A 19782-nucleotide genomic window follows, 5' to 3' on the forward strand; every position below is an offset into this window, starting at 1 on the left:
ATTTGATCAGATCTGTTTTGGCAATGATATAGATGGTGTATGGCAGCATGTAATGTCCGAGCTTTACAGATGAAGTACAAGGCTAGGCAAAGTCTTTCAATTGCAGAATATTTTCTTTCCACTTCCAGAGTTACGCTTAGGTAATAAACCGCATGTTCCTTTCCTTCCTTATTATCCTGAACCAATAAACTCTTTGAATTCTTGTAGAAGTGTAACGAGTTCCTTCTTAAGTGGTTCTTTCAAAACACTGAAGCAACCAAAGCTCTGCTTAATGTATGGTTTTTACTATTTTCTTTTGGTTTCCCTTGACAACTTTGTAATAGGATGTGTAATGTAATTTATCAAGCTCAAGTCTAGATTAGGGAAAACTTTTATTGGTGCTCTTCTCTAATCTTTGCTCTATGGTAGCTCATGCAAGTTAACAAAAGTATTGTGCATTGCATATCATTACATTAAACAGTCTTCATAAAATGATGACTAGTCATCCGTTTCTCATCAGTCATCCTTGCTTCCAGCTGGATAACAAACTGCTTTTGTCCTATTCCTCTTTCTCTCTCTTTCTTTGCCATCTGTGGTTTTCGACCTAACGAATTTTTGATTGTAAAGGTCACGTTTTTGGTCATTTGGCGGCTGTCTCTTTTGCGTGGAATTTTTGGAAAGATTGTTTTTGCTTTCTTTCTCTTCTTCCTCAAGAGAGAACCATATACTTTTCATCTATGAGTTTTTCCAATTGATTTCTTTTTGAAAAACTGCTTTTGAAAACCCGAATATGCATCTAGCTATTCAAATCATCTCTCATTTATATCTAGGTCAGATTCAAGACTGATTTCTTCAAGAGTATGGTTTCTTGAAGAAATTGGTCATTCTCCTTTGAATCCAAATATTGTTTTTGGTTCGTGTTGGAACTTGCAAGCTTGTGCCATGGGATGAACGAGCTGGAGAAGGAGCTGCCATTGCCATGAAGAACTGAGCTTCAAGTTTTGCTAAGTTGGAGAAGGAGATTGCACAAAGGAGGTATTGCTCATATTCCTAAATTGACCTAGGTGAATCTTGAGCTTGGTTGTATTTCCTTTGTAAGAATCTTTTTCTACTTAGTGGATTGCCTGGTCGGTTGATGACTCCCAGTTTTTCCCAATGGTGGGTTTCTGGGTGAACAAAATCTGTTTTGCATATCTGTAATTTTTCTGGGTTTGTGTTCTTGATGGTTGACTAGTCATCTTTATCTGCTGTTTGATGTTTGCATGATTTTGATGATTTCACACACTTTCACATAGTTGTTGCTAGCACAGGGGATGCCTAGATTGATGGGTCCTTCTGAGTGCGTAGGTTGTCACTAGTAATCTTCTAGGTTGCAGGTACATTGTGGCATGATCTGTGTGTTCTCTTGATTGTGATTGTTCATGACTAGCAGTTGACTAGTCATACGTGTATTTGGTCAAGGTTTAAAGTGTGTGAAGATTGCTGAGTTGTTTTGTTTTGGTTGTGTAATTAAATCTACCATTTGTCACCTAAGTACCAATTTCAATTGGTATCAGAGCGTCAGCTCTTAACACAAATAGAGAGATCCTAGGATTTGTTTTGGTGTTTAGGTGTGTTCACTATGGAAAGGGATCGAGTTGCTGGATCTTGCAACTCCCCTCCCTATTTTGACGGTAATAACTACGCTGCATGGAGAGAAAAATTTGAGATATTTCTTGATGCTCTTGATGAGTATGCAAGTGAGTATCTCACAAAAGAGTGGGTTGCTCCGGTCAAGACTGTTTTTGGTGAGGATGTGCCCAAACCTAGGTCAGAATGGACTGAAGCTGAGGTGTTTGGTGCATATTCGAACAAGAAGGCCAGAAATGCCTTAGTTACTGCTTTGTCTAGCACACAATTTGCACATATACAACATATCCCTAATGCTAAACAAGCTTGGGATAAACTAAGGGTGGTTCATGAAGGGGATGACCAAGTTAGAACCCTAAAACTTCAGATGGTGCTTGCACAATTTGAAGAACTTAGGATGTCTGAAACTGAGTCTATTTCTGAGTTCCATGGGAGAGTTGAGATGATCACAAATGAAGCCATGAGTCTAGGTCAACCCATTGAAGAGCTTCTTGTTGTTCAGAAAATTCTTCGTGTTCTACCATCTAGGTTTAGAGCAAAGAAAACCGCAATCATGGAGGTCCAAAATTTAAATGAAATTAAGCTTGGCAAGCTTGTAGGAAAACTGAAAACCTATGAGATGGAATTGAATATGGAAGAAAATGACTCCAAAAAATCAAAAAATGTTGCACTTCAAGGAGTGCATGTTTCCTCTCTGAAAGTTGATGAAAAATCCTCAGGTTTTGAGGATGAGATGGCCTTGTTTGTCAAAAAATTTAGGAGAATTCTTAAGGATAAGGGAAAGTTTGCTAGAGAGGGCAGCTCTGGTAGTGAGAAACTGTTTAGACCATCAACTGATCGGTCTAATGAGAGGAATAAGGATGTCAAACCTTTCACGAAAGATTTCAGAAAATCTGTCAAGTGCTTCACATGTGGAGGCATTGGACACTATGCTGCTGACTGTGCAAACAATCAGAAAAAATACTCCAAAGGAAAGGACAAGGCCATGAAAGTGAGCTGGAGTGAGAGTGAAAGTGAAGGGTCTCAAGAGGATTCATCTTCCTCTGATGTTGATGACCAACATGTTGCCTTTGTTGCCTCTGTGCAGCCCATGTCCGATGAATCGATTCGAAGTCAGATGACCTGTCATACTGAGTCATTAGGAAGAAAATATGATTGTTTGTTTAAAGAGACCTTGTGTTTGAAAGAAGAGAGCCTCAAACTTGAGGTTAATAACCAAGATCTTCAACATGAAATTCTCATTCTAAAAGAAACCAAAAAGGAGTTAAGTGACAAATTTGAGTCTCTAGAAAAAGAAAGTGATGCTCTTGTGTCAATTAGGAGTAACCTTGAGAATCAAGTTAATGTGCTCAAGGAAAGTAACATTGGTTTCCAGAACTCAAACAAACAGCTCCTAGGTGAATTGAATGAAGCAAATAGGAAGATTATATCTATGACCATTGGTGCTTCAAAAATTGACAAAATGTTGAATATGGGAAAAGTTCATGGGGACAAAGGTGGCCTTGGATTTAATCACTTTGGTTCTAGTTCGTCTAGCTTTACCACTAATTTTGTCAAATCAGAAACTCCAGTCACTGTACCTCTTGATGTTCAGCAGGTTGTCAAGAAACCTAAGTTTGTTCCAACTTGTCACAGGTGTGGGTTGACTGGTCATATTCGACCAGTCTGTCATATGTTTAGCAAAGATAAAACCAGAAAATTGTCTTCAAAATCTAAAAGGAATCCCAGATCTTTGCAAGATCAAGTTGATCATTTGATGAATGAAGTTACTAAGATAGCCAAACTTGTCTCCCTCAAAATGAGTTCTCCCATTGTGCCTAAGTCTTCTTGGATTGCAAGAGGTCATACCAAATCTCTTGTTGTGCTAAATGCCTTTGCTGCTTCAAACACCAACTCTTGGTATTTTGATAGTGGTTGTTCCAAACATATGTCTGGGGATAAAAATGTTTTCTCATCCCTCACCCCCTTTGATGGAGGCACTGTGACTTTTGGTGGAGGTCATAGGTCTCAAGTTGTTGGAAAAGGTACTGTTTGTATCCCTGGTCTGCCCGAGCTTAAGAATGTTAGATTTGTTGAGGGTCTCACATCCAATCTCATTAGTGTGAGTCAGCTGTGTGACGATGGAATAGTAGAGGTTAGATTCTCCAAGCATGGCTGCAAAATCATTGGAAAAGGTGACAATGAGATTGTTAGCGTGGCAAGGTCTAGGGACAATTGCTCTGTATTGATAGTGTCAATGATGCAAAAGAAGTAGTTTGCAACAAGGTTGTAAATGAAACAAGTGTTTTGTGGCATCAAAGGCTTGGACATGTGAATTTTAGAGACTTGCATAAATTGTCCAAGAGAGAGTTAGTAAGTGGTCTACCAAAGCTTGAAAAATCTGACCTGCATGTTTGTGAAGGATGTCAATTAGGCAAACAAGTTAGAGTGTCACACAAAAAGGTTAAACACATTCAAACTAATGTTAGTCTAGAACTTGTTCACATGGATCTTGTTGGTCCTATCCAAACCATGTCCCTTGGTGGAAAGAAATATATTCTTGTCATGGTTGATGATTTCTCTAGGTTCACTTGGGTCTCATTCTTACGTGAGAAATCTGAAACCTTCCAAAGGTTTAAGTCATTTTGTCACTTTTGCAAAAAGAGAAGATGACTAGTCATCTACCTCTTGTTAGAATTAGAACAGATCATGGCACTGAATTTGAGAATTCTCAGTTTCTGAAATTTTTGAAGAAATGGGAATTAAACATGTGTTCTCTGCACCTATTACACCTCAGCAAAATGGTGTTGTGGAGAGAAAGAATAGGTGCTTGTAGAAATGGCAAGGGTGATGCTAAATAGCAAAAATCTTGCTAAACACTTTAATGGGCTGAAGCTGTCAATACAGCTTGTTACATCTCAAACAGGGTATTTGTGAGGTCTGGTACCAAACAAACTCCCTATGAGATTTGGAAAGGAAAGAAGCCTAATGTGTCATATTTTAGGGTCTTTGGTAGCACATGCTATATTTTGAGAGATAGGGAGCATCTTGCTAAGTTTGATTCTAAGTGTGATAAGGGAATATTTCTAGGGTATTCCACCTCAAGCCGAGCCTATAGAGTGTACAACTGTAGGTCCAGAACCATCATTGAATCCATAAATGTCACTATTGATGATTTTGCTGCATCTACAGAGATGGCATTGGATGAGGATGATCTTTTACCTCCTCCTCCTCCTGAGCAAGAATCTCCAAGTCTGGATCTTGTGGTTGACCTGTCAACTTTTGGAAATTCTGTCCCGGTTGACTGTCAACTTTTTCAACTTCTAGTTCCATCCCATCTGTCCAGGCTGCCAGCTCTCATACTGATCTTAGTCCTCTCACTCAAACTGAGAGTGTCATTATTGGCCCTCTTAATCAGGGAGTGAGAACTAGGAAGCAACTTGCTCAAGAAATTAGCCATGTGTGTTATGTCTCCAAGGAAGAGCCTAGAAATGTGAAAGAAGCCCTACACCATGGTGAATGGTTTCTTGCAATGCAGGAAGAATTAAATCAATTTGTGAGAAATGATGTTTGGTACCTTGTTCCTAGACCAGTCAACACAAATGTCATAGGCACTAAGTGGATTTTCAAAAATAAAACCGATGAGCAAGGTAATGTGGTAAGAAACAAGGCTAGATTGGTTGCTCAAGGATACACTCAAATGGAAGGCATTGACTTTGATGAAACTTTTGCCCCTGTTGCAAGATTAGAATCAGCTTAGATTGCTTCTTGCCATTGCTTGTCATTTGAAATTCAAACTTTATCAAATGGATGTCAAAACTGCCTTCTTGAATGGTGTCCTAAATGAAGAGGTCTATGTTGAGCAACCAAAGGGTTTTGAAGATCCACATCATCCAAATGATGTGTTTCGGTTAAAAAAGGCTCTCTATGGTTTGAAACAAGCTCCTAGAGCATGGTATGAGAGGTTATCCTCTCATCTTCTTGAAATGGGTATGTTAGAGGGTCATTGATAAAACTTTGTTTGTGAAACGGTTTAAGAAGGATGTCTTGATTGCTCAAGTGTATGTTGATGATATTGTGGTTGGTTCTACCTCTGATTTGCATGTTCAAGATTTTATTCATGTCATGACTAGTGAATTTGAAATGAGTCTTGTAGGTGAGCTTAACTATTTCTTAGGTCTTCAAATTAAACAAAGCCATGATGGGATCTTTGTATCTCAATCTAAATATGCAAAAAATCTTGTGACAAAATTTGGTTTGGAGGGGGCAAAATCTGCAAGAACTCCAATGAGCACTAGTGCTAAGATTCATAGAGACTTGCATGGCAAAAGTGTGGATCAAACTCTCTATAGAAGCATGATAGGGAGTCTTCTCTACTTGACTGCTAGTAGACCTGACATTTCTTTTAGTGTTGGTGTGTGTGCTCGGTTTCAAAGTGATCCAAAAGAGTCTCACTTGTTTGCTGTTAAGAGAATCATTAAATATGTGAGTGGGACTATTGAGTTTGGATTATGGTATACCTATGACACTTGTGTCAATCTTGTTGGGTATAGTGATGCCGATTGGGCAGGTTGTAGTGATGATAGGAAAAGCACTTCCGGGGGGGTCTTCTATGTAGGCAACAATCTTGTTGCTTGGCATAGCAAAAAACAGAATTCTGTCTCCTTATCCACTGCTGAAGCAGAGTATGTTGCAGCTGGGAGTTGTTGTACTCAACTCCTTTGGATGAGACAAATGTTGGAAGACTATGGTCTTGCTCAATCATCCTTTCTAATCTATTGTGACAACATGAGTGCCATAGATATTTCAAAAAATCCTGTTCAACACTCTAGGACTAAGCATATAGACATTAGGCACCATTTTATTAGAGATCTTGTGGAAGACAACATTTTATCTTTGAAATTTGTTCCCTCTGAAAAACAGCTAGCAGATATACTCACCAAGGCCTTGGATTTTCAGAAACATGTTACACTTCGGCAATCCATTGGCCTTTGCTCAATTGATTGATTAGCTGGTCTGTTCTTTGTCTTCAGCACATTTCAACACTGTTGACTAGTCATCTTGCTTGTAGTTGACTAGTCAAGTCCAAAATTTTTGTGTTTTGTTTTGATGTTGATATGTCACTGTTCATATCTCTCATTTCTGATGGTGTGAATGATTGAATGTTTTTGTGCTTTGTCTGACTTGTGCATAATCCCTTTTCTTGTTTAAGATGCTATTAGATGAGACTTAAATCGTGCTATCTTGTCCTCTTGGTGAACCACGTATCTTAGCTTCATTTTGGACTGCTCATGTTATTATCTCTTAGCTAGTCTCACTCTCTTAGCCAATCTATTTAAAATTTAAATTAAAAAAAAAAAAAAGAGAAGTGTGACCAATGTAGTCACGGCTCTAGGACGGTATAAGGTGTTTTGATTGAAGAATCTAGAGCAAAGAGCCGTAAAATTGGGCCATTCAAAGCACTTATGTTCGGGATGTGCAAGTAACTCAAAATAAATTATCAAATATTTTGCCATTAGAGAGTGATGATTTTTTTGCTGTGAGCCCATACTATGATCATGTCTTAAGAATGCTTTGTATACTTGTTTCTCCAAGAGAGATAAGATATCATCTCTTGTGTCCCTTGGCTCTAAACCACCTTCTCTCCTAAATATGCCTTGTCTCTGAGCATGAATTGCATCTCATTGCCTATCTCTCAGAGTTGATTGTCTATGTACACTGCATATGGTTTTAATCTTTTCTTCTTTTTCATTCCCTTTCCTTCATGTGTTGAAGACTTGGTCTAGGCTATTGTGCTAATGCAACTTTGATCACTTGATATATGTGCTAGTTCATGCTTGTGTTTTTAGAAATCAAAACCTTGTCTTTCACAGGATCGATATTTTTGCCTGTGCCAGTTCTGCCAGCAATTCTGTGCCAGCCTGCTGTGCCAATTCTGCTGGGTTGACTAGTCATCTTGTGCCAATTCTGCCTGGGTTGACTAGTCATCTTGTGCCAATTTTGCCTGGGTTGACTAGTCATCTTGCTTGTGGTTGACTAGTCATCCGCTTCTCTTAACCGATGCGTCTTTTTTTTTTTTTTTTTGGTCTTGTCGTTTGCGTCTTTTTTTTTCCTTTTATTTAGGTCATTTCTTTTCCTCTTCTCTCTCTCTCTGTTCTCGACAGTTTCGTCTTCTTCTCCATTTCCTTTTTTTTCTCTTCGAAATTCATTCCCGCTACGCTAGCCATGTCTTCCTCAAAGCCTATCCTCACTTCCCACCGTCGTTCCAAATCCAAGTCCACTGAAAGTGTGGATTTCTTTCCCTCAATTCCTAGGGCTCCTAGAACCCGTCCCTCTTCTTCTGTTCCTGACGGAGATTCCTCTCCATTTGTGTCTTCTGAGGCTGCCTCCTTCTTTGAAGAAGTTGTCTCCAAAAGGAAATTTGTTCCTGAGAGGTCTTACCAGTTTGATGCTATTCCTTTGGCTGCTCAGGAGTTTGCAAATCAAATTTTGGAGCACTACCACCTTCATGCCCTAAACTCTCTCTCTGGTAAGTTTAATGCCTCTGTAATTCAAGAATTTTACTCTAACTTTCCTGCTGATCCTAAGGAGTCAAAATTTCAGATAATTGTTAGGTCAGTCCCCATTACTCTGAGACCATCTGTTATCAATCGGGTCTTAGGTTTTCGATCGTGCCCTGGTTTTGATTATTCAAAATTTGCTCTTGCTTCTGCTGATTACTCCATTGATCTTTTTAAATCTATGGCATACACTGATCAATCCATGCCTTTGACTTCTAAAGGTCTGCCTATCAAGTCTTACCTGTCACCGTTTTATAAATTTTTGTGGGACTTTATCCGTCATAATGTTCTCCCCACTGGGAACAATTCTAATCCCACTCTTGCTGCCTGTCAACTCATGATTTCCATGGTGAATCATGATAAAATTCCCCTTGGTGATATCCTTTATAATGCCATTCTTGGAAAGACCATTGGTCATGGTACCAAGCACAAGGGGACTCTAGTCTTCCCTTGTCCGATTCAGCGCCTTTGTGAGAAAAATGGGGTGGTATTTCATGATTCCGATCAGTGGCATCCTCCCATTGCTCCTTATGGCAAGGCCTCTGCTGCCCTTAGCCAGAAAGTTTCTAGAACGTTTCTCACTGTCGTCCTTCCTCTGAGAATGCCTCTCTCGAGATCAGGTGGCTGCCAAGGAGGAGTATATTGGCATCTTTTGAGCCGCATTCCATCCACTTCGACTCCTGCTGCTGCTGCTGCTGCGATACTCGGCTGATCCTGCCACCGCTTGAGGACTCGGATGACTCTGTGGATTCTGGTGGCTCTTTGGTGTTTTAGCTTGGGTTGCTCTTGGCTGTGTCCTTGTTAGGAAGATTAATTCTGATAGGTTGTGCATTGTGATAGGGGAAGTTGTTTTGTAATCTCCTTCTGGGTAGTCTGTGCATTTTGCTAGGGGGGATTGTTTTTGTTAACACATTGTGGGTAGTCTATGCATTGTGATAGGGAGTTGTTCATCTGTTTTGAACAACTAGTATTTGACTAGTCATGAATCTATGTTCTGTATTGTTTTTAACCAACTGTTGTTTGACTAGTCATCCATATATGAATATGTGCTGTTAACCTTGTTCCTATATGCCTATCACTTTGTGGTTAATCCCTTTTATATGCTGTTTCTCTCTCTCTGCCTTTTTGCACTTTCCTTATCAACAAGGGGGAGAACACTCTCAACCCCACATTGCATATTGTTTTAAAATTTCTGTGATAATATGCTTGTTTTTGTGCCGGGAAGATTGGTTGTTCTTGCAGGAACTTTCACTTCATCATCTCATTAGTCTCGGTTTTGGGTTGAGTGTTCTTAGAGAGTGTGTTGTCAAGGAAAGCCAAAAAGGGGGAGATTGTTAATGTATGGTTTTTACTATTTTCTTTTGGTTTCCCTTGACAACTTTGTAATAGGATGTGTAATGTAATTTATCAAGCTCAAGTCTAGATTAGGGAAAACTTTTATTGGTGCTCTTCTCTAATCTTTGCTCTATGGTAGCTCATGCAAGTTAACAAAGTATTGTGCATTGCATATCATTACATTAAACAGTCTTCATAAAATGATGACTAGTCATCCGTTTCTCATATGACTAGTCATCCTTGCTTCCAGCTGGATAACAAACTGTTTTGTCCTATTCCTCTTTCTCTCTCTTTCTGCCATCTGTGGTTTTCGACCTAACGAATTTTTGTGTAAAGGTCACATTTTTAGTCATTTGGCGGCTGTCTCTTTTGCGTGGAATTTTTGGAAAGATTGTTTTTGCTTTCTTTCTCTTCTTCCTCAAGAGAGAACCATATACTTTTCATCTATGAGTTTTTCCAATTGATTTCTTTTTGAAAAACTGCTTTTGAAAACCCGAATCTGCATCTAGCTATTCAAATCATCTCTCATTTATATCTAGGTCAGATTCAAGACTGATTTCTTCAAGAGTATGGTTTCTTGAAGAAATTGGTCATTCTCCTTTGAATCAAATATTGTTTTTGGTTCGTGTTGGAACTTACAAGCTTGTGCCATGGGATGAGCAATTTGGAGAAGGAGCTGCCATTGCCATGAAGAACTAAGCTTCAAGTTTTGCTAAGTTGGAGAAGGAGATTGCACAAAGGAGGTATTGCTCATATTCCTAAATTGACCTAGGTGAATCTTGAGCTTGGTTGTATTTCCTTTGTAAGAATCTTTTCTACTTAGTGGATTGCCTGGTCGGTTGATGACTCGATTTTCCCAATGGTGGGTTTCTGGGTGAACAAAATCTGTTTTGCATATCTGTAATTTTTCTGGGTTTGTGTTCTTGATGGTTGACTAGTCATCTTTATCTGCTGTTTGATGTTTGCATGATTTTGATGATTTCACACACTTTCACATAGTTGTTGCTAGCACAGGGGATGCCTAGATTGATGGGTCCTTAGTGCGTAGGTTGTCACTAGTAATCTTCTAGGTTGCAGGTACATTGTGGCATGATCTGTGTGTTCTCTTGATTGTGATTGTTCATGACTAGCAGTTGACTAGTCATACGTGTATTAGTCAAGGTTTAAAGTGTGTGAAGATTGCTGAGTTGTTTTGTTTTGGTTGTGTAATTAAATCTACCATTTGTCACCTAAGTACCAATTTCAGGGCGGCCCATGGCCCGACATGGGCGGACTTGCCCGAGCACGCTTCAAGGCTTGAAGTTCAAGCACGGCACGAGCCCAAGCACGAGCCCAAGCACGAGCCCAAGCACGGCCCAAGCACGGCCCACTTAACATTTTTGTCTTTCTCAAAAGTCAAAATGCAATAATTTGACATCTAATGTCATTATTTATATGTTTTTTTAATCATAAATATATATTTGATGTCTTTTATTTTAGGGAAATTACTTGGGTCCTTAATTAATTAAACATATCAACTACAAATTAATTAAACAATATTGGACTTGATATCTAATCAGTACATATGACATATATGCTTCTCTTATAATCAAAGCAAGACATTATTTCACATATAAAATAATAAGTTGTTTAAAGATGAAAACTTGAAGTGGACTTTGTAGAGTTTGACACTTTTTGCCCTATGCCATTTTCATATTGTTTGGATGTTTGATTGATTAATGTTTTCAAATAGTTCATCATTTCTTGCATCTAATTATATTTTTAATGTTTATAATTTGAATTATCTAGTGAAAAAAAAAATGAAGTGAAAAAAATTCAAATTAAATGGATTGGTTCTTAGGCCCGAGTATGGCACGAGCACGAGCACGGGCACGGCGAGCCCGGCCCGACCCGTTTCAATATGGACATGGGCTTTGGGCGGGCGGGATCAATAATTTTACTAAATGGGCCGGTCCGACCCGACACGAAAACGTTAAAAGCATGAGTTTAAATGGGATGGACCGGCACGACACGACCCGTTTGACACCTCTAGGTCAGGGTCAGGATGACTCTTTCTAAATAAGCCATCCTTTGGAGTTGATGATTTAGCAACAAGCGGCTCTCTCATAGCAATTATTCTTAAATCATGCCGCTCTAAACACTCCATCTGCCCTGGCATTTTGTCAATTTTTCTGCATCCCTCCATACCCAGCTTTGCAAGACACTTCAAATTGCATATACCATTCGGTAGACGCAAGAGACTTTCACAATTATTTATATCCAGTCTAACAAGGCCGACAAAGCGTTCAATTGATGAAGGTATTTCCTCAATAGCAGTCCCGCTTAAAAAAAGAAATGACAAACTATTCATCTGTCCCACAAATTCCGGAATCTTTTTCACTTTTGAGCACTGAGAAAGATCAAAACTTTTAAGTGAATCCATTTCCACCTCACTTGGGAGACTATTAATACCTGTACACCGTAAGTTGCAAATATTTCAGCTTTTTGTGAACTGCAAAAGACGAGTGAACCTCAACTAATTTCGTACAACGTTGTAGCCACAAATTCTCAAGAGTTGGAGTGCCTGTGAAATCTGGGGTACTTGTCAATTGGTCAGAGAAACTAAGGTCCATACATTTCAAGTTTGGTAAGACCTGTACAGTACATAAAAATTGTAAAATAATAATTTAAAGTAAACCCTTAGTTGAACAAGTTACAATTATATCCAAATTATGTATATAAAAGAATTCTAAAATGCCATATTTCAATAATCTCTCACCTTTGCTCCATCCCAAAGCTGGGAAAGTTTGCTGTGACTCATCTTTAGTTCAACAAGGAAAAGTGGTTCGAAACTTGATGGGAGTGATTTAGAAGGGTACCAACTCCAACTGATAGTTCTTAAGGAATTTGGAAGATCTTTTGGGGCTGAAGAAACGATCACATTATCAAATTCAAGAAGCCTTAATCCATGCATCTTAGAGAAGGCTTCAGTACAATTCCAATGCACCTCTTCTAATTTTGGCAAATGCAAGCCAATTGCTTCAATTGCTCCGGTTCCCTAACAATTAAGAGAGAAAAAAAAGAAGGTAAATTGCACATTCAAGTTTAATATTGTTTTAAAAGAAATGACATATATTTTCTTCCAAACATAATATTTCTACATAACTTCTTACCGTATTGTTCATGATTACATGAGAGATATCATTGCGAAGCCACAAACGACTGCGTAGACCAGGCTCTTGGATAGACTCTTGACGAACAATTTCCCATGCCATTTCTTGTATCAAATCATGCATCTCAACAGTGTCGAAACGAGAGTGGATTTTCTCAATAGTTAAGAGAGATTTCTCAACAAGAATATCTATCACAACCTGACTAGAAATGTCATGGTTCATATCTAGTATTCTAATAACTTCCTCTTTATACTTCCCTTTATGGAAACATGCAACATGGAGAAAAATTTTCTTCTCCATCTCTTTTAGTCCATAATAACTTACTTTGAGTGAATCAAAAATTTCTGGATCATGAATTTTCTTTAGATTACACAACACACTATTCCATGTATCTTGATATCTCCTATACAAAGAATTCCCAAAGTTTTAAGGGCTAATGGATGACCTTTGGCATATTGTAGGAAACACTTAGACAATTCCAAGAAACCTTCCTCAGGCTGACTTTTCTTAAAGGCCTTTTGACTGAAGAGCCGAAGAGCTTCATCATCATTTAGTACCTTGACCTCATATGCTATCATTATACCATTTTCAACTAGTAGACGTTCATTTCTAGTTGTGATGACAATTCTACTCCCCAAACCAAACCAATTTTTCTCTCCAACCAGTGTTTCAAGTTGTTTTAATTGATCTACATCATCAAGGACAATAAGGACCTTTTTATTGCATAAACATTTTCTAGTGAGAGAGATTCCTGACCGTTCATCCATAACTTGGATAATATTTTCCTTTAAGATTGGGGAAATAAGTTGTCTTTGTAGATCAACTAGAGTACCATGTTTTGCAGAAACCTCTCTCACATTAGATAGAAACGAGCTAAGTTCAAAATTATGGGAAATTCTTTCAAAAACTAGGTTAGCAAGGGTTGTTTTGCCTAACCCACCCATCCCCCATATCCCTATAAATCGAATGTCATTTGCCTTGAGGTCTAATTGCAAACGTAGTTGCTCAAGGGCAAAATCAATTCCGACTAACTTCTCTTGAGAATCTAACAACCAAAATGGAGTAACTTTGGTCCACACACGTTCGACAATGACTTTGATAAGCTCTCTTTCACACCTACAAGGAAGAAAAGTAAACTAACTATCAAGAGGGTACACATTACACATAATTAACAAGGATGTTGCATCAAAGGAAGAACTAAAACTTAGCGTCCCAGTAAAGCTCTCTAAATTTGTTGGGCACGTTTCATGCATGCATACTTACTGATAATTCTTTGAAACAAACCCAGAGAGATTGGCAACTTCTTTTAAAGCATCTCTCCACCGCTTCACCTTGTCTACATCTTCACTGAACTTTTCTTCATGCTTAGTGAACGCTTCCATAAAACTCCCCCTTTGATTTCGCACATCGGAAGGACCGACCTTATAAAAGATTGGTATAATTCTCTTGGTGTCTTTCATACATTCAAGAATCTTTGAAAGTTCATCCAAGCACCAGGTGGAAGAAGCGTAATTTGGGGAGAGAACAATGATGGCAAGATGTGATTGTTCGATTGCAGTCAACAGCTCCAGAGAAATACTTGCTCCTATTTCAAGGTCTCGGTCATCCTTGAAAGTTTTTATTGCTTGCCAGTACTGCAGTTCGTGGTATAAATGAGATATAAAAGCCCCTGCGAGTGTTCTTTCCCCTGAAACTCAAAAACACATCATGCTTCCAATATGGAGGAGCCGATTCAGCTGAAGTACAAGATGTAGAGGCTCTTTGGGTGCTGAAGGCCATTGGAAAAGAAAATAAGTCCCTAGAAATCTTGTTTTGCAAACTCTCAGAAAATACTCAATACGAAAGTTGTAGGAATAGATGAAAAACAGGGGAAATAAAGGAAGAGAGAGAGAGAAATACAGAGAGATGGAAACTATGTCGCATGGTGGTGTAATCTAATTGCATATGCAATAATGAATTGAGCCGGAGATAAGTTAGATGGCTATTAAAATAATCTTGCTCAGCCAAATTTCGCGATGAACAGCGTATCACAAGCCATAAAATAATAAAACCAATGAACCTCTCAAGAAGAGATCAAAAAGACAGGCAAGAAACTAAGAATTGAGGAAATCCCTAAGAAAGAGTTGAACACGTCCAATACCAAAGTGTAATCAACTTCCAAGCAAGTTCCCAACTCTTTGTTTAGAAGAATATTCCCACCTATAACTGGCCATCCAGCAGGTTCATCACCATGAGGACCTCTTCCAATGTTAATGAGAACACACTTTGGGTCCAAAGCATCGATGACTTCAAAATCGACAATGTCAAGACCTTAACATTCCTCTTAAAACTCACCAAAGCATCCCTTGAAGTTGATGATCCACAAAAGGATAGATATATGTTTCATAAAAACAAGCAGCTCTCTCATAGCACATTCACTTAATTCAAGCTCCTCTAAACACTCCACCTCCCATGGCAGCTTGACAAGTTTTGAGGATCTTTGCATGAGTATTTGACCCGAGAGACTTTTGTGACTGTACATACCCTCTACAGCGAGGCCAACCAGACCTTCAATTGATGAAGGAATTTTCTTAACAGCAGTACCTTTTAAAATGAGCTTGAACAAATTTTTCATATGTTCCTCAAATTCTGGAAGCTTTTTCACTTTTGAGCAGCCACGAAGACTGCAAAAATAGTTTTTCTCAATAGTTAAGAGAGATTTCTCAATAAGAATATCTATCACAATGCGACTAGAAATGTTTTAAGAGCTAATGGAAGACCTTTGACACATTGTTGATTGTGGGAAACACTTAGACAATTCCAAGAAACCTTCCTCAGGCTGACTTTTCTTAAAGGCCTTCTGACTGAAGAGCCCAAGAGCTTCGTTATACCAAACCAAACTCTTGGATAATATTTTCCTTTAAAATTGGGGAAAGAAGAAGTCTTTGTAGATTAACTAGAGTACCAAGTTTTGCAGAAACCTCTCTCACATTAGACAGAAACGAGCTAAGTTCATGGTAACAGTAAAATGACGTTTTTGCCCCCGCTTAAATGGTTGGTCTCTTCCTTCTGTAGGATTATGAACAGTGGCTTGCCCCTTTTACCCTTGAGCTCTGTTCCCTTCTCTTCGGGACTTGTTGGAGTCGCTGAGGGAAGGAAAACCTCTAATCAGCCCCACCCCCTTCCCTTCATCCCAGACCTCTCTCTCTCTCTCCCCCGCCTCCACCGTCATCATCACAAGCACCGACTCGCCCCCACCGTCTCCGACGAACGGTTCTGATGCCTCACCCGTTGGATCTCCCGATCGCGCCTCCTCTGAGATTCAACGACAGCCGTCCGACAATGACATGATCAATCGTTTAGGACCGGCGGTCTCTCTGAGGATCTCAAACAAAAAATTATTAAGCAGGCAAGATCTCTGTGTCTCCCTCTCTGTCTGCATCTAACAGGAAATATGATTTGGAGCTTATATTCTGAACTAATCGACCAGTCTCTCAGGTGGAAGGTAAAGATGGTTGCTTCAATATAAGATCATTCAAACAAAAAATCAGATTTAACACTGTATAAAATATGTAGAAACCTACTTACCTAAGAAAAAGCAAGAAAAAAACAGAAAATTTCATCTTTTTAAACATTTTACTGTTGTTTTGCGAGTAGGAGTTCACAAATTATTCTTATAAGAGCGTTTGAAGTCACCCACTTAATAACATTAGTACTTTTATTGAAATCACTTGGGTTTCTGTGGATACTCAAGGACATAAAGGCAAAAGTTTGAGTCTTTGTTCTATGATTATGTTGGATTGAAAATTTGGTGTCTTTGTTCTTTCTTGCATGTGCTTGGAATTACAATGAAAATTTCCTTTTATTCTTTTTTTGTTGTTGAAGGGTTTGAGCATGAGGACAAAGGTGATTTTGCAACCTCACCAAAGCATTTCAGGTAAGAACCATATCCTCGAATTGCCCTTTTGGACCAAGATTAAGCCTTTTGTGTGATGGTTTATCATCTGATTGGGTTCTACGTTCGAGCTTATGGATTGGTTCATGGTGGATTTGAATTGGCACCCGGAGCTGCTTGGGTGAAGCTGATGACTGTGTGCATTGCAGGACTATAACAACAAAATGGCGCAATTACATCTATTCATGGACTTTGACATAGAAACAAGGTTTGCATCTTTTAATCGCCTCCACTGTATTTCAATTTCTTTCCCCTTTTTTTAATTTTGATTGTATTTCTCCTCGGTGATGGGATTGAACAGGCTTTTGAATTGGTAATGGGAGGTGACTGCGTGAACAAAGACTTGCCGTTGCCCTTGCTGCTGTTGTGGGACAAAGACAGCGCAGAGAAGGCCAAATAAAAGGCTCAATGCGCAGCAGAAAATCCAGGCACAAACACATCTAAACATGTATATATGTGCGTTGCCTTACCAGATAATACAACACTGAAAAAAAAAATTCCAATTCAAGGCACATATTGACAGCTAAACCTCGGAATAAAATCATTGGGTAAATACACTAAAGAAGAACACAACACCAATATTCTATCCATTTTTATAAATTACTACTACATTTAAAATATGGACGACACCAAAATGGTTAACAAGTCAAATAATCACTTCAAATTTAAAAGATAGATAACAAATAGTGGCATACTCTTTGTTTGAACTGAAATGTACAAGGAAAATCAAAATAATAATTTACACGATCAGAGTTCTGGCATGTTAGCTTCACCTCTGGGGTTCATGAACTGGATGACAACATCATCGTAAATGTGTTAACTTCCTTGATTGCAGGAATAGCGTTCACCCCATTCTCTTAATGGTGCTCTGAAGCCTTTTGTCATCTGTGGTAGTTGTCTTGTGAACAGTCTTCTCCTTTCTGAAGTTGGGAAATTAAATTAATAAACAAAATCACGTACAAACAAGATGAAGATCACACAACAAACATTTGCTAATTACAAACAATTGCAGGAATGTGCAAAACTTATGAATGAAAACTGGTCATAAAATGACTTCAAGGGCAGTCTAAGTCCAAATGACCATTCCCCGACAATGCTGTGTACATCAGAAATAGCATTTTCTCCGCAGCAGAGAGCATTAGATGGCTTATTTGAGGTAAACTCCAACAATTCTCAGTTTTAACTACTTGAATTACTTTCTTATTTTTTGCCTACTCAATTGTTTAACAATCCTATCTAAAGAGAAGAAGAACACACCATTAGATAATATAGAATACAGAAGAGCAGAAGAACCCATCACACTCTCCACCAGAGTAGGCTCTCTACTGGAAAAACAATTACACTAAGTCTATTGGAGACAACCTTTCTGTTATGGGCTCTTTAAGCTAGGGAATCATCTGGTTTAACGAGGAACTTTAGACTAGCTAATGCACCAAATGCAGCATACAATAAATGATTATTGTACTTAAGTTTGCAATTCACCACATAAAGATTGCATGTTATACAAATTGATATTAAAAAAACTGTCCCCCCGGGAAAAGCAGTTAACTCTAAAAATTAAGGTATTTCTCATCTTAAAAAAAAAAATTACAAGAATAAGATAAAATAAACATGGTAAAACAACAAAAGACAACAATCCACTCAACATGCCATCAGGCTAACTGCTTCACATAATGAACTCAAATTGCAAATCAATAATTTGATGAAGTAAACTACTTGATCAGGTGCTCAATATAATGCATATCAGACATGAAACTGGCACACATATAAATTAACAACTGCACATATATTTAACTCAAAACCAGTAAGGCTAAAACTTGATACTTCTGCCTCTGTGAATCAACTTGGTAGAGAAAAGGAGTTTCAAGCTGAAATTTCACCCACCTCCTCACGCTACCCTTTCCACCAGTGTGAACTGCACTGGCCATCTTCATAAGTTTCTCCCAATTCATCTGCATAAAAAGTGGGTATTGTAAGATGAAGGGACGAGTTTCAATTGAAATATATTCAAGGGCCAAAACACTGCATCTCAAGTTACATTATTGTTATTCTGTGTATTAACTAATAAAACCTACAACATGACCCAGAAATTTGTTTTACGTCTCAATATTTTTAATTTTTTTTTTCAAAACCAATTTTACAATATCTCAAATAAAGAACTAATCAAGTATATTTTCTGCTATCTTGTTTCTTCAATCTCATACTATGCTTGATTTATATGTTCCATTGAGAATTCGAGTAGCAAATAAATCTTATTTCTAAACTGTATGCCTAAAACATATACATTTTTATTCTTGTATTGGCCATTAGCCTAGCTATTCTCATTGTTAACCTTCACACTGATAGTCAGCTGAACCAAGAGCATACAGCAAAGCATGGAGCTGACCTCACAACAACAAGACCCCAACATTACTCTAGAAAATCTAAGGAAAACGACTGATTCTATCAGGCCAACACTTGTCCATATCTCCATATTCCTTGTAACCTTAGCTCTAGAGAGATCTACAGAAGCAGTATTCCTCTCTCACGCTCTTATTCTTTCATCCTTTCTCCAAGATTTCACACACATTCTTTCGTCATTATTAATCATTTTCCCCTTTTTTCTTTGGTCGGAAGACTCAGAACTATACTAACAATTTCCACGCATTATTTCAATATAGCAACAGTTTGATAGCACCGCATTGAAAGGTTGCTCTGAAAATGTTCTTTTACTCAAAGCCTATAGGAAGTAAATATTCTAACACATTGAAATTAACAAGTTAATCCAAGTCATATCCACTCAGAAAATATCTCGAATGCAGGAAAAGGACAAACAATTTAGGGAAAATGAAGTCATGGAAGCAGAGCGCAAGTTTGTTTTGTAAATCTATAGCATATATATACTTTAGGATTTGTTCTACTGTTTTCTCTGTGTACAAGTAGCTATATGAAGGCTTAGTCCATTTTCAGACAAAACTATTTCAAAAGATTATATTCTAAGAGCAATTTTTGTGCAACTTCATTGTTATGGAACCCATAGTTAAAGTAAATCTCAAATTTGGGGATAACCTGACCAACAAACTGTATACAATATGCGGACTTGAGCCTACAGCAGAAACCATCTAAGCACAACAAGACACTCCTCAGTTACCAAACATGTTGATTTACAGTGTGCAGTTTCATGGCATACAGAAGCTTACTTGTCTGTTTTCAGTACATTATCCGGAGTTATCTG

At 38.3% G+C, this 19782-nt stretch overlaps 1 protein-coding gene, 1 long non-coding RNA gene and 2 pseudogenes across 4 annotated transcripts in view; 2 read left to right on the forward strand and 2 right to left on the reverse strand.

Annotated features, from left to right (window-relative positions):
* The first annotated feature begins 1600 nt into the window (after nucleotides 1-1600).
* On the forward strand, nucleotides 1601-3862 carry LOC148915918 (uncharacterized). The gene is made up of 3 exons (XM_089055023.1): nucleotides 1601-2195; nucleotides 2328-2720; nucleotides 2898-3862. The coding sequence occupies exons 1-3, from the start codon at nucleotides 1601-1603 to the stop codon at nucleotides 3860-3862; spliced, it is 1953 nt and encodes a 650-aa protein (XP_088911149.1).
* Nucleotides 3863-11454: 7592 nt separating this feature from the next.
* Nucleotides 11455-15807, reverse strand: LOC103336406 (TMV resistance protein N-like; annotated as a pseudogene). The gene is made up of 4 exons (XR_016128107.1): nucleotides 13898-15807; nucleotides 12635-13750; nucleotides 12241-12519; nucleotides 11455-12115 (listed from the first exon to the last, which is right to left on the reverse strand). The product of XR_016128107.1 is annotated as a TMV resistance protein N-like (transcript).
* A 752-nt stretch (nucleotides 15808-16559) lies between these two features.
* Nucleotides 16560-19523, forward strand: LOC103336368 (uncharacterized). Its single transcript, XR_001678013.2, has 2 exons — nucleotides 16560-16776; nucleotides 16870-19523. It is a non-coding gene; the product is annotated as an uncharacterized LOC103336368 (long non-coding RNA).
* LOC103336403 (disease resistance protein Roq1-like) overlaps nucleotides 18184-19782 on the reverse strand; it is a 73680-nt pseudogene continuing 72081 nt past the window's right edge. The window contains exon 6 of the transcript XR_016128086.1: nucleotides 18184-18520. The product of XR_016128086.1 is annotated as a disease resistance protein Roq1-like (transcript). The remainder of the gene's footprint in view (nucleotides 18521-19782) is intronic.

The sequence above is a fragment of the Prunus mume genome, linkage group LG6 (assembly GCF_029339155.1).
Source record: "Prunus mume cultivar Tortuosa linkage group LG6, ASM2933915v1, whole genome shotgun sequence".
Lineage (NCBI taxonomy): Eukaryota > Viridiplantae > Streptophyta > Magnoliopsida > Rosales > Rosaceae > Prunus > Prunus mume.